The sequence below is a fragment of the Sciurus carolinensis genome, chromosome 10, assembly GCF_902686445.1.
Source record: "Sciurus carolinensis chromosome 10, mSciCar1.2, whole genome shotgun sequence".
NCBI lineage: Eukaryota > Metazoa > Chordata > Mammalia > Rodentia > Sciuridae > Sciurus > Sciurus carolinensis.
This window is the reverse complement of record NC_062222.1, coordinates 47,710,845-47,724,934: the sequence shown is the minus strand read 5'-3', so window position 1 is coordinate 47,724,934 and position 14,090 is coordinate 47,710,845. Positions and strand designations below refer to the sequence as shown.

The following is a 14,090-nucleotide window of genomic DNA, read 5'->3' as shown; positions in this document are numbered from 1 at the left end:
CATAGGATAGGAATAATGAGAAAGGAGGAGGGATAGGCTAATAAAGGGGATGAGCATTTATGTTTTTTCTGGGAAAAGTGGAGATCCTCCAGGAACTTAGGTGTCTTTCCTCTTTTTACTCTTTTCATGGTCTGATGTTTCTGGTCATGGTGGCTGGCAGGTGTCTTTAGCCCTGAAGGGGAAGGTGGGAAAAGAGACTAGGCAAGTCTTGGTCAAGTTAACCCTATATTATAACCCTATATTATATTATAGTTTGGGGCATTTCTCTGATGTTCAACAGGTCTTAGTTCAGAGTTGAGTAGAACCAGTCCTTAAAGTAAAGTCCTTAAAGTAAAGGCAACAAAGAACATAGACACAGTATGAAGACAGAGATGTTAAACCTTTTCATTCCATTTCTTCACCCACAGGACATCTGCAAGCCCAAGTGAAAAGCCAGAGTTTTTAGCAAAGGTAGCCTCAGGTTCTCAAAAAGTAACACAGGAACTAACATCATCATAACCCACACATCAGAGGTGTTATCTACAGCAAAGCTAGTGGGAGACATAATGTGTGGTCAGAATTCAAAATTAGTAATTTTTTAAGTCAGCTAAGAGCAACTAAAGCTAGAGGGATTATTTACATAAATCCTCAGTAACAAAACTATTTCTCAATAATTGGGTCAAGTAATAAAAGTGTAGAACCAATCCATGGCATCCCATAAAAAACAATGGCTCAGTGATAAACAAAACCTAGAAATATTGGCTCAAAAATGTGTCAATTTGTTTTGAGTATATATAATTAGTCACTTTAAACTCTTACCCCAAAAGGAAATTTACATTTGTAGAATTTTAAAGGATTACATAGAAAAGAAAAACATAATAGAAAATACACCTTTTAGGCCATCTAGGTCATCCCCAAAGACTCATTCTCTGGCATTTATTTTTTATCCATTTGGATTGTAAAAGTAGCTCAGAAAAGAGATGATGGCTCACATTTGAGGACCAGTGGAATGGAGGGCAGGACAGCCGTTAAAGTGGAGATATTTTAGTAGTACAGCCCCCAAAAGACCTGCTGATATTTTGGATGCAGGAGGTAACCGGGGGAGAAATTAGGATGACTACAGGATTTTGGGGCTGAGTGATTTTACCATTTACAAACACAGGGATGACCGAGGAGGGAAAAAGTTGAGAAAACCAGTTATTCGCTACTGTTTTGGTCATGCCACGATATCAGCGCCAAGGCAACCCTGTAGAGACGTCCTGTTTGTTTGTGGTATTGGGATTGAACCCAGGGGTGCTCTACTACTGAGTTACATTCGTATCTTTTTAAAAAATATTTTTATTTTGAGACAGGATCTTGCTAAGTGCCCAGTTGGGATACTCCTTTGGGATACTCCTGCCTCAACTTCCCAAGGCGTTCTGTTGATATTTGTGATCTGGACTGGATTTTTTTTTTAATTGATAATACATTATTTTAGAAATTACTAATAATAATTGTTATCACCTCTAAACAACAACAAGTTTTTTTTAAAGTTCTGCGATTTAATGCTTTCTCGATCCCTTGAGGGTATAAAACCTTTAATGGAAAACGCGGACCTTTCCTAATGTTGCCATTCATCCTCCAGTTCTGTGAACCCAGAGCGTCAGGTGTCCAATCAGCTTCTAAAGCCCTGCGACAGCAAGGGGGCGGGGCTTATTTGGATTCTGTTCCCTCCGCTTCTCTGACTTGGCCACGTCTGAAACCCTGCAGGTCCTTGAAGATATATAATCACTTATCTCTCCTTTGGCAACAAACTGGGTTTATTATTCAAACTTAAGCCTAAAACTATTAAAAGTTAGATCCATTTTAGTCATACAATTTAACTGGTCTGAGTAGTTTCTTTCTTTCTTCTATGGGTATAAAAACTACTTCCGAGCTTCACAGACCTGAGGTTCCTTTGTTCGCGCATGCGCATTTGGTGGGGAGGGCGGGCCTGTTTCCGGGTGGCGCGTGGGGCTCGAGGCCGAGAGCTGCCCGGGCCGCCACCAACATGGAGACTTTGTACCGAGTCCCGTTCTTAGTGCTCGAATGTCCCAACCTGAAGCTGAAGAAGCCGCCCTGGGTGCACATGCCGTCTGCCATGACGGTGTATGCTCTGGTGGTGGTGTCTTATTTCCTCATCACCGGAGGTAACTCGGACCGTCCGGGGCCCCAGAGCGCTGACCCGCCGGGGAGGCGCCTCAGTTAGCTGGCTCTCAACCCCGCGGAGCATCGCTGTGCTCTCATTTGTTGGAGGTTGGAGGGAAGTCCCGGGGTCCCCGGTATTAAAGTAAAGTTTATTTGCCCTTGCTCTCTGTCCTATATCTTGAGAAAACTTGTGTTATTACGTCCCTTGCCTTTCTTCTATCCTTTTATCGCAGAGATCCGAGTTGACTATCTTTTTCAACCTCCGACTTGTATGTCTCTTGCCATATATTGTTTGACAAAGGTCTTGGGAAAGTCAGGTTCGGTCCACCCTTTTTTCGAGGTGGTATGGGACTTTTTGTTCGAGGTCTCTGAATCTTGGAAGATAACTTCTTGTGTTGCTTACTGCCTAATATAAACGGAGTTTTCCAAAACCACGGTTTCGATAAGTATTTGAGATTGGAGATGAGATTTGCAGACGCTATTATATTTCTGAAGGCAGAAGTAGAGAAATGTTTTTTTAAAAAAGAAAGAAAATCAGCTTTACTATTATCTATCATCCTCTAGTTTTCAAGAAGAGAATTTCAAAGGGGTGTTGCCTTGTCTATTGGTGAGTTGGCAATCTGACTGTAGTCTTCAGAGCCACCACTGCTTAAAGCTGCAATTCCAAGATCTTCTAACTGTATTTTTAGATTTTGGGATACTTAATTCGGAAATTATAAAATTAAAACTCTGCAGATTATCTATTTTTAAAGGAATGGCCACCATGTTTTTAGATATTTTGTGAGAATACTTGGCATCAAAGAGGAAGAAATATGAAACTGAGAAGGTTTGATTCTAGATGGCACTTTCACATTTACCCCTCACCCCAGTTTGGAATAGTTTATGTTAATTTAAATGAATTTCATTTTAAATATTTTTATTTGTTAAAGTGTTTCCTAGCATTGCATTAGCATGAACATTTGTTCAACATGTTAATAGCAACTGTACTTGAATAAATGAATTTTAAAATACTTGTGACTTTTTTTAATTGAACAGTGGAGTCTATCCACCAATCTCTCTCCTATAACTTTACTTTCCTTGGTGCCAAAACTTTTGCTAGAAGCCTTCATTTTGATTGTGACCGCTTTTTCTCTGCAAATGGTTGTAATGGAGGAGATTCTGTGCCCCAACTACTGGAAGAAATGGAAGGGGCATCTTGTAGTGGTCAAAACCATGAGGTATCAGTTTGGCCACTGGAAAAGAGTTCCTTCTGAAAACAGTGTACCTTTATAAATAATATTTATCACTGAGAAATAGTGATCAAGTCCATCTGAGTCTCTGTGAACTAGGTATTGTCATAACAGTGAACAAAAACAATGATCCTGCTTTTCTAAAGCTCATAATGTTGTAGTTGAAACATATTAAATGTCACATGATTTTTCCATTACAAATTGTCACAAATGCAAAATGAAGGAGGAGAACAAGAGGTTATGAAAAATAAAGTTGGGAGCCATCACTTAAATTACAATGAGGTTTCTTAGGAAATGACACATGCTCACATATGAAGAAGTACAACAGGTATGCTAGGCAGGGAGGACAGTATGGCCGACTTTGGGACCAGGAGACCAAATACGTGTCTTTTGTATTTGACAGACTATACGAAGTTGTGTGGCAGTAGAAATGGAGGATAATATAATTAAAGCTTGGTTGAAAGTAGATTCAGTGATCTCAATGGGTTGAGTGTAGGGGAAGAATGAAGTGTGAAGGAAAGTTTACTGGTTTTAGGTTGGAGCATCTGGGCAGATGGAATTGTTGTTTTCCAAGATGGAATAGACATAGTGTTTTTGATGGGGAACAGTGAACCAGAGGCCACTTTGGGTTTTAATTAGTTGGATGTGTGAAATTTGCAAATAAGAGTCAGGAACTGAGGAAAGAGGTCTGTATTGAAGTTGGTCATCATATTTCCTGAACTCTGTTAGATAGAGAATAATACAGACAAATTCCTTGTTCTTGAGCTTATATCTGCTTTAACTGTTATTAAAGGATATTAATTATGATACTGATATTGATGATAATGGTAATGATTATCATTAGTGATATTATATAAAGGATGTTATCATTAAACGACATTAAGTTTGAGTTCCTTTCAAAACAGAAAGCATAGAAGATGTTAGAAGAATCTGAAATGGAGGGAGGTTTGATATAGGGAAAGAGTGTGAAAGGAAAGGGGAGTAAAGAGGTAACTAAAGGAAAAGAGTACATGAGAAGGCAGAGGGGAATGGAGTCCTGATCACTGCAAAAGAAATTCCACATTGATAGGAGGAGGAACTTTTCCTCTAGTGTAGCTGAAGTGAAGGATGTGAGGATGGATACAGGTGCCAGAGGTTTATAGATATGATGGGGAGAAGATAAGGGAATTCCTAGGTGATTGTTTTGTCAGGCTTTGTGAGAGATAAGCATAGGTCTGCCATGTTTAAGATCTGAGGTGGGAGTGTTTAAAAACAGTGAAGAAGGTAAAGAATAGATGTCAACAATGGGAATCAAGAAAACGCTGATGGGCACTATGATGGACACTGTGGTCCACTATGATGGAGATGGACACTAACATTAATGACCGAATCTCTAGTGTTGCAAATCTGCCAGATGATATGTTTTTTAAATCTTTCCTTATTCTACAGTTAAGCGAGAAAACTTCTAGTTGCTTCTCAGTTTATAGAAATAAATTGAAGGATATGTGGAACATTTTTTTGGTTAACTAAAATAGAACCTTTAATATTGTCTCCTTTATTATGGAATAATTCTTAAGTAGTCACAAGTGTTATTGAATAAGTTTCCTTTATGAAATTGATAGTTCTTTTAGAGATTATTCATTTTAGAAGTCATTTTAAAACAATGGGTTGAGCAGGGTGCAGTGGTGCACACCTATAATCCCAGCAACTGGGCGGGGCGAGGCAGGAGGACAGGTTTGAGGTCAGCCTCACCAACTTAACGAGACCTTGTCTTAAAAATAAAAATGGACTGGGGATGTAGCTCAGTGATAAAGCATCCCTGGTCCAATCCCCATTACCAAAAACGAAAAACAAATAAACAAACCAAACCAGCCAAAAATCACCCTCAAAACAATGTATTGAAAATCCGAGTGGTTTATTGGAAGCCTGGAAGATTTGTTGGACCTAATTTGATGTTAATGCAATCAAAGTAGTCCTATTTAAATGTAAGCAAACCTTTAGAGACCATGAGAATCCTTTTTTTAAAATTAGGAATCTAATCTGTACTGTTGTCTTTCATATAGGAATAATTTATGATGTTATTGTTGAACCTCCAAGTGTTGGCTCTATGACTGATGAACACGGGCATCAGAGGCCTGTAGCTTTCTTGGCCTACAGGTAAAAGAAACCTTTTTGAATGGTTTGATGGAGGGAAAGAAAATTGCTGGGGCTTGCCTACTTATTTAAAAATATAGTAAAACCTGAGGGACCCATCTACATTTAGATAACAACTGTCTTAAAATGTGGGATTTTGAAGTAGCAGTCAGTGGGACAAGAGTAAATGTATATTTGTTAGAAAACGAAGTATTTGACAGTGATTGATGTATCACCAATTCAAAGGTGGTGTCAGTTTAAAATGCATTTACAGTGTTTATTTTGGGGGTCAGCAAACTGTAGCCATTTTTGTGTGTGTGAGTAAAATTTTATTGGAATTAGAGCTGTTTGCAAGCTAAAGTAGCTGAAATGAGAAAGTATGACTGTGTGTGTGTGTGTTTGTAATGGCTTATAAGCCTGAGATGATACTTACTTGCAGTGTGTGTGTGGGGGGGGGGCATGCTGGGGATTGAATGTAGGGCCTTGCTGAGACATGCTAGACAAGCCACTGAATTCTCTGTTCACCCCTTAAGATATTATTATGTGGCATTTTAGAAAAAATTTGTGAACCATTGAATGAGAAAAATAACTGTTGAGACTTACGAGTTGCATTTAAGCAGTGAAACAACGTTCCAGTGTGGTTTGTTTCACCTGAACAATGCTTATCACATCGCTTTCTATAACTCACTGGATAAATATCTATCTAAACACAGCTATACATTTATATTTATAGAAATGCTATTATATGTATAGGATATTCTTGGAAAAGATTGGTTGTAGTTCTCAAGTGGGGAGATAACTGACAGGAGATCTTGATAGTAGGGAAACCTTTCATAGTGTCCTCTTTTGCACTGTTTGAATTTTGAATCTGGTGCATATGTGATGTTTACCATGAAAACAATCAGTTAATTAAAAATATACCCCTTTATGAAAACCTTCCCTTTAACAAATATGTTTGTTTTTGAAGGTCCCTGAACACTTAAGAATTTGATAGAAGCTCTCTAACTCTAGAAATATCAGATACACACATATAGTTTTAAGGGTCTTTAGATTGCTGAAGTCCCTGTGGAGATCATGGGGCCTTAGTTAAGAACGCTTACTTTTAAAATACTTACCACTGAAACAGAAGTTTACTACTTATTATGATAAAACTTTAAGAAGCATTGCCAACCAATTCAAATTAATTTGAAATTAATAGTAAAAACTTAAGTAGCATAATTTTGTCTTCTGGAACTGGAAATTGGACCAGGGTGCTTTATCATTGTACTAGTACTATCTTTCCTAGTCCTTTGTACTTTTTAAATTTTGAGACAGGGTCTCACTAATTTGCTGAGGCTGGCCTCAAACCTGCAATCCTGCTTCAGCTTCTTGAATCACTGGGAATATGGGCATACACCACCAAGCTTAGCTCTTAAAATAGCATAACTTTAAAATCTAAACTAAACTTTTTTAAAAATGTAAGCTACATGAAAAGTTTTGTCTGTTTTGTTCATTTTATTCCTAGAACAGTGCTTGCTACATGATGGGCCTCTCATTAAATATTTGTTGAATGAATGATATCCAGAGGTATAATAAATAGCTGTAAGGGTATAATAAAAAGTTATATGATAAAAAGTTGTAAGGGTTTAAAAAAAATAGCATAAAAATGATTTAGCATAAGGCAGAAATAGAAATCTCAGTCTAAATGGAAAAAATTCATTTTTCTAGAAATATTCATTTGTTTTGCTGTGATCTTTTTCAGAGTAAATGGACAATATATTATGGAAGGACTTGCATCCAGTTTCCTGTTTACAATGGGAGGTTTAGGTTTCATAATCCTGGACAGATCCAATGCACCAAATATTCCAAAACTCAATAGATTTCTTCTTCTATTCATTGGATTCGTCTGTGTCCTACTGAGCTTTTTCATGGCTAGAGTATTCATGAGAATGAAACTACCGTAAGTTAAATTTAACTTTTGTTACAAATTGGAAAAAGGATTATTTGGACAATGTAAAATTGTAGGAGACATAATTTAACACTCAGTTAAACAGATGAACAGTTTAAGAACTAAAGGAAATTGTGACTTGCTCAAGGTTATAGCTGTAGTTGATAATAAAATTGAGACCAAATAGGTTGTCTTGTTTGAACCCCATGCATGTTTCATGAGAAAATTTAGTTATTTTGCCTCAGCATCACTGACTGGAGATAGTTATTTTTTCTCTAAAATGCCTTTTGATTAATCAGTAATATGGGATTTCAGTATAATAATGGGAGGAAAGATTTTAAAGTCATTAATTGATGCTGCTCTTTTAATATTGGTATAGGTTGATCATCCTTAATCTCAAAATCCATATCCTTTTGACCACTAACATGATGCTACAAGTGGAAAATTCCATCCTGTGAAACTGTTTCATGCACAGAATTACTAAAAATATTACGTAAAATTACCTTTGGACTACGTGTATATATACATAAATGAACTTTGTCTTTAGACTTTGGTGCCATCCCTAGTGTATCTCATGTATATGTGAATATTAAAAATCTGAAATATGAAACACTTCTGATTTTAAGTATTTTGAATAAGGATATTCAATCTGTATGAAAAAAATTCATCATGCCTTGGATGGTAAAAGAATTATTGCCCCCTAAAAGGTGGGAAAATGATTATATTTTATATATAAATTTATTTTAAAATTATTTTAATTCAGAGAATTTGAAATATCTTTTGAAGAAAAGAAAATTGGTTTGTGGAAACTTATAATTCCATTCATGATCATTAATTTGAAAGATGAGCAATTCAGATCACATTTTCTTACATTCTCATTTTACTTTGGATGCATTAATAACTATAGAAATTTGGACACACATGACAGAAAGATTAACTCTTGGTTAGATTATTTTTTTTAGGGACTGTGTTAAACATCACCTATAAATTGTGCTGATTTCTTTAATGTTTTCAATTCATAAGTTCACTTGTCCTATGGCTTAGCCTGCCCATTGTTTGTAACATATCTGGGGTAGAATGGGCAGACTTCTCTTGGGAAGTCAGAACTCCTTAACCTGCAGTTGTATTCCCAGCTTAGCCCTGGAAGCATGGGAAGAGAGCATACAGGCTTCTTTGTCAGTTTAATGTCTTTGTGGTCATATAGCCCCTTAGGCTTCTCCCACGTGGGAATAATTCACAATATCCTGGCAATGTGTACTGGTTTGGAAGAGACTGGCAGAGCAGGAAAAGTAGAGGTTCCCAGAGAGGATAAAGAAGCTACTAGAAATTAAACTGAAGAAATCTTTGGAGACACGCGTAACAAACAGAAATGAGCTGGTTTTGCTGACAACCCATTTTGTTCTCTTTCTATCTAGTATTCTCTTTCTTCCTTGCAGTTCTGTAGTAGGTATGTTAAATGAGAAGTGTCTTATTTTTTAGCTCAGGCTTTTAGAATTGTAGAACTCTCCATCTGTTACTTACAAAAAAAGCTTTGGAAAGTGTTTGATTCTCTGGATTTCCTCCATCTTTTACAATTATTTATGTAAACATTTGTCTTCCTATCCCAGTTGTATAGGCCAGTATGTGAAATTGTTTGAATAAAAGCAAGTTTGAATGTACAGAAACAGGATTTCTCTGGGTTTCAGTGGCAGATTATGTTTAGATCTAATCAATGTAGAATAACAGTCCAAACAGAAAATTGCTACTTTCTATTACTTGTCTTGCAACTAAATTGAAGATGTGATTGAACCCCGCCCCCTGTGCTTAACCATTGAGCCACAACCCCAATCCTTTTTTTTTTTTTTTTCTGTAATATTTTATTTTGATACAGGGTCGTGCTAATTGCTGAGGCTGGCTTTAAACTTGCAATCCTCCCATCTTGGTCTCCCAAACTGCTGGCATAACAGGTGTGTGCTACTGCACCTGCCAAGATGTGTTATTAATTAAACATGATTTTATTTGATGCCTTGACCTTTGAAGAAATATAGACTAATAAAATGAATGGTCATTAGCTATTTGCATACATAGCAATATGCTTAAAATGGAAAAATTAATTTTAGTTCCTAATATTTTTATTAGTAGAGAATTACAAAGGAGTAATTTTTATTGTGAAAATAAGCAATTTCTAATATAATTAATGAGATAATGTGTATGAAATTGTATGTGAGTCTGTTTGATGTCATGTTTAAATGTACACAGGCCCAAAGAGATAAAATGATACTCAGACAATGGGTAGAAGACTTGGGTACAAATTTGTATATGGTTCATCTGGAAAAAAAAAAAAAAAAAAATGAATGGCAGTTTTGACCTAAAAGCAGAAGTTTTTTGTTCTTAATTTATTTTTGCCATGTTGGAATCCAGGGCTTCATGCATGGTAGCCATGAAAACAATAAAAGTTAAAGGTGGCCTGCAGTGTTGCAGTGTTATGACCTAAAATCTGACAAGGTTCCTACAATTAGTCAAGCCTGTTATAAAGCTTTATCTAAAACTACACCTTAGGGCTGACAATGTGACTCAGTGGTAAATCACTTGCCTAGCATGTATGAGATTGTAAGTTCAATCCCTATTACTGCAAAAACAACAGTAAAACCCCACTTTAGTTGTATATGCTGGCACGCACCTGTACACAGGAGGCTGAGACAGGAGGAGACGAGTTTGAGGCCAGCCTGGGTAGAAGAGACCCTGTCTCAAAATAAAAATAAATTAATAAATGAAGAACTGAGGATATAGCTCTGTGGTAGAACATGGTCCTGGGTTCAGTTGATCCCCAGTACTGCAAAACAAAAACAACCTACTCTAAATACTGTTCTGCATCTGAGGACAAAGACCTGCTTTATTCAGCTGGCAGAAGTGGCTATTCTTGCTTTTGAACAGTGTTTATTAAGCCCGATGAGAAAAGCTAGGGAGCCCCTGAGTAAATCCTAAAATCATGTGATCAATTAAGAATGGATATTCTCTTAAAAGAAGGAGGGAAATGAAAAAATAAAATGGTTTCTTTACAGTATTACAGTATTTCTAAGTGTCCCCTAAATTTTTCAAATGGTAGGACTATATACAAGTTTGGAAGTTTTGAAAGAAATGTATGTCCATTTAAATATGCTTTTCCATATAAATATAGGTTGACAACAGTCCATGGACTCATAGTACATAAAGATAGGTCACACACTGGTGACAAGGAAGAATACCACAGTATGTACTGTATCAGGAGATGGAGGTCCAAACAGTCAGGCATGGCGGTGCATTCCTGTAATCCTAATTACTCAGGACCCTGAGTCTGGAGGATTGTGAGTTTGAGCCCAACCTGGGCAACATAGCAAGATCCCATCTCAATAAAAAAAGAGAGAGGATTGGAGGTCCAAAGTGCATATTCACATATGCAGATGACAGGAACCATCCTTAAATAGTGTGTACAGCCATTGAATACCTTCCTCTGTGTGGTGTAGGTGCTAGTGGATCCTTGCTTAAAATCTTGTTAAGACTTTTTTGTATGGTGAAACAAAAGTCTTAGAGTATTTTTTTTGTGATATATCAAGCATTATAGTGGCAAATGTATGTGGGGTCTTCCAAGTCAACGTATATATCCAAAGGACCTTTTTAGTTTTATTTTTTATTCAGTTTTGAAGGTAGGGATGTGAAAAGTGGATTATATTGAAGTTATTGTAAAAGTAGTTGGTTTAGATGAAAATTCTCCACTGAAAGTGTGGATTAACCAAGCTCATATGGCAGAAGGAAAAGAGTATGGGAAGGTTGCACTGGCTGCAGTAGCTCTAAATCATCCAGGGAACTGAGCCCAGAAACTGAGGGGGGGAGGGAAGTTCTTGAGTGTTTGCTATGTGCCAGGAACTGTAGTAGTCCTCAGTGTTAGAAAATAATTTTTAATTCCTATCTTAAAAAAAAAACAAAAAAAACAAACCTTGAGATTCTGATTATAACAGCTAACATTTATCAATTGCTGATTACCATGAGTAGCAGGTACTTCATAACTAGATTCTCTTAGGTAATCTTCAGGCACTGTGCAGTAACACCCTTTATAGATGAGGAAACTGAGTGAGGCTTGCCTAGATTTACCAGGTGAGTTGTAGAGGCAGGGTCAAAGGTAGGTTCTGAAGGCATCCATGAATACAAGGTATATTAAATATTTCCCCCCATTGTTTAATTTATATATATTTAAAAATTGCATACTTAATAGCAATCTAAAAGTCAAAATATACCCTATTGTCATATATATCTAAAAAGAGTTTAAAAATTTAAATTAAAAAAAAGGAATATAGACCAGGATACGTATGTAAGTGTAGAGAAAATGTATAAAAGTTGTGTGTTTAATTTATTATAGTGGTTTCCTGAAGGTTAGGGTAGAAAGATATTCACAATATGTACTTGCTATTCTTTTTTAAAAATTTTTTTGTTCTTTTTATATATGACAGTAGAATGTATTTTGACAGATCATACATACATGGAGTATAACTTCCCATTGTTGTACGTGATGATGTGATGTGGAGTTACACTTGGTTATGTATTCATGTATAAACATAGGAAAGTTATGTCCAATTCATTCTACTGTTAAGAACTTTCTTATTGTGGATAATGTTACATAATTTTCCTGGGTTTTTTTCCCCTGATCTGCACATTCTTAATACTAGATCTCAAAGGTTTGTTCCAAAAGGAGAGGTTTGGAACTTTTTAAACACCAAACTTAATTTAAAGAAGATTTTAGGGCTTAACTTATACATTTAATAAAAGGATCTGTTATTTGATCAGTGTGAAATTTGACCTTATCTACAGGTATAACCAAAACTCATAACTGCTCTTGGGACATTTTCTAAATGAATAGAGGTGTGGGGGCAGATGCTTCTGACATTGTTTCTTGAGAATCCAAAGGCTCACCTCCCAGGAACTCTTTCTCCACCTTCTCCTTTTAAGACTTTTAGAAATCCCAGCCAGTTTCTTTTCATAAAAGGGTTTGATCTTTGTTGTAATTTTGAAATTCCAAAGATTGATTCTGACTCTTAATTTTAACTTTTACCTAATGTTTTCTTTTCTCTACTTCTTTTTTCTTATTCAGTGTTGTTTAGCATGTTGCTTTGCAACTTTATTCTTTGAGGGGAAAGAGTAATAAACTGAGGCCTAGCAATTTATTTATTTGCCATTTATGAAATAGGAACCATGATAAGGAATCACACAGCTATGTTTTTGGATTATTTGATTCATCATAAAATTTGGGCACTTCAAAAAATGTTGCTTCCTTTTCACTTTTTGTGTTTATAAATTTTATTTCTACAGGGGCTATCTGATGGGTTAGAGTGCCTTTTGAGAAGAAATCAGTGGATTCTGGACTTGCTCCTGTTAATGAAGTTTTAAAGGCTGTACCAGTCCTCTACTATGAAATGTGGAAAAGAATAAAAAGCAGCAGTAAAAGAAGTATCAAGTGAAAACACAGGAAACATATTAAAGCCTGGACTAGAATTTCTTGGTATCAGAGACAAGTTGATCACAGTATTTTTTTCCCACTGACCTTTTCTGTTGTATCAACAATGTTAAGTGTCATTTTCTTAGTTCTTCATTTCGTAAATATACTGTTCTTCTAAATTTTTAATATTGAATAAAGTGATTATTTTTTACAACCCCCTTAAACAGTTTTTGGAGATATTTCTGATTTTCTGAAGTTAATGTAAAAATCAGGAAACAAGATCCCATAAACTGAGAACTCTGGACTGCTGATCTGCTTCACCGATGGTGCTTTGCCTTTAAATTGTGTGATAGTATGTTATTTCACATATGTATGCAAGACTGTTTGCTCAACAGTAAGATGTATGAAAGGAGCATAAATAAATAATTTTTCTAATTAACACCTTTTACATTTGCTTGTTTCAACTGACCAATACTTTTAACTTAAGTCATTCAGTCCCATCTTGTGACATTTAGGTACTTTTGGTAGCCTGAGATCTCAAAATATAGTTGGCAGGATGCTTTATAAGATAGCAACTCGGTATTCCTGTAAATATATCAGCATGGCTGCTTTTATGTATCAGAGTTGTAATGGTGGTTGTGCTAGATGAAGTTTCTCTCTAGGCATTCATTTTCAGTGGTTGGCATCTTTTGAACACTTGTAAAAACATCTCTAGCCAGGTGTGGTCTTCCACTAACATCTTCTAGCTAGATCTTTCAGTTTTTCCTGGCTGGCTGTCACTTTCACTTTAATGGCTCTGTTCATTCTTATCCTAAGATCTTTTAAGTTTACAGTAAAATTTTCCTCTCAGGTAAGTTATCCCCCTCCCTCCATTGCCATCCCAATTCAAAGGATGATCTGATTGTAGCTGTTTATTAAGTAAAGATTTATTCATTTATTCAAAAAGTTTTGAGTACCCATTTTTTGCTAGGCAGCACTGTGGATGTTATGGTGAATAAGACGAGTAAGGGCTCCGCTCTCATAGAGCCGAAATTCAGTAATCAGTCATTTAAAAATGTTTATCAACTGTCAGATTCTGATAACTGCAACAAAGAAATAAACAAGTTGAGTCAGTAATCTAACAGTGATAGGAAGCATGAGGAAAAGGGGTTATTAAGCTCAAGCTCGCAGAAAAGAAAACAAGGCCTGTATGTACTTACCAGTTCTAAAGACTTGATTCAACTTGTTGAAT

The 14,090-nt window shown here is 36.2% G+C and overlaps 1 protein-coding gene across 1 annotated transcript; it reads left to right on the top strand.

The window, feature by feature from the left end:
- Positions 1–1,949: 1,949 nt before the first annotated feature.
- Ostc (oligosaccharyltransferase complex non-catalytic subunit) lies at positions 1,950–13,298 on the top strand. The gene is made up of 4 exons (XM_047565663.1): positions 1,950–2,147; positions 5,417–5,510; positions 7,228–7,425; positions 12,733–13,298. Exons 1-4 carry the CDS (start codon positions 2,009–2,011, stop codon positions 12,749–12,751), a joined length of 450 nt encoding a protein of 149 aa, XP_047421619.1. The 5' UTR covers positions 1,950–2,008; the 3' UTR covers positions 12,752–13,298.
- The last annotated feature ends 792 nt before the right edge of the window (positions 13,299–14,090 follow it).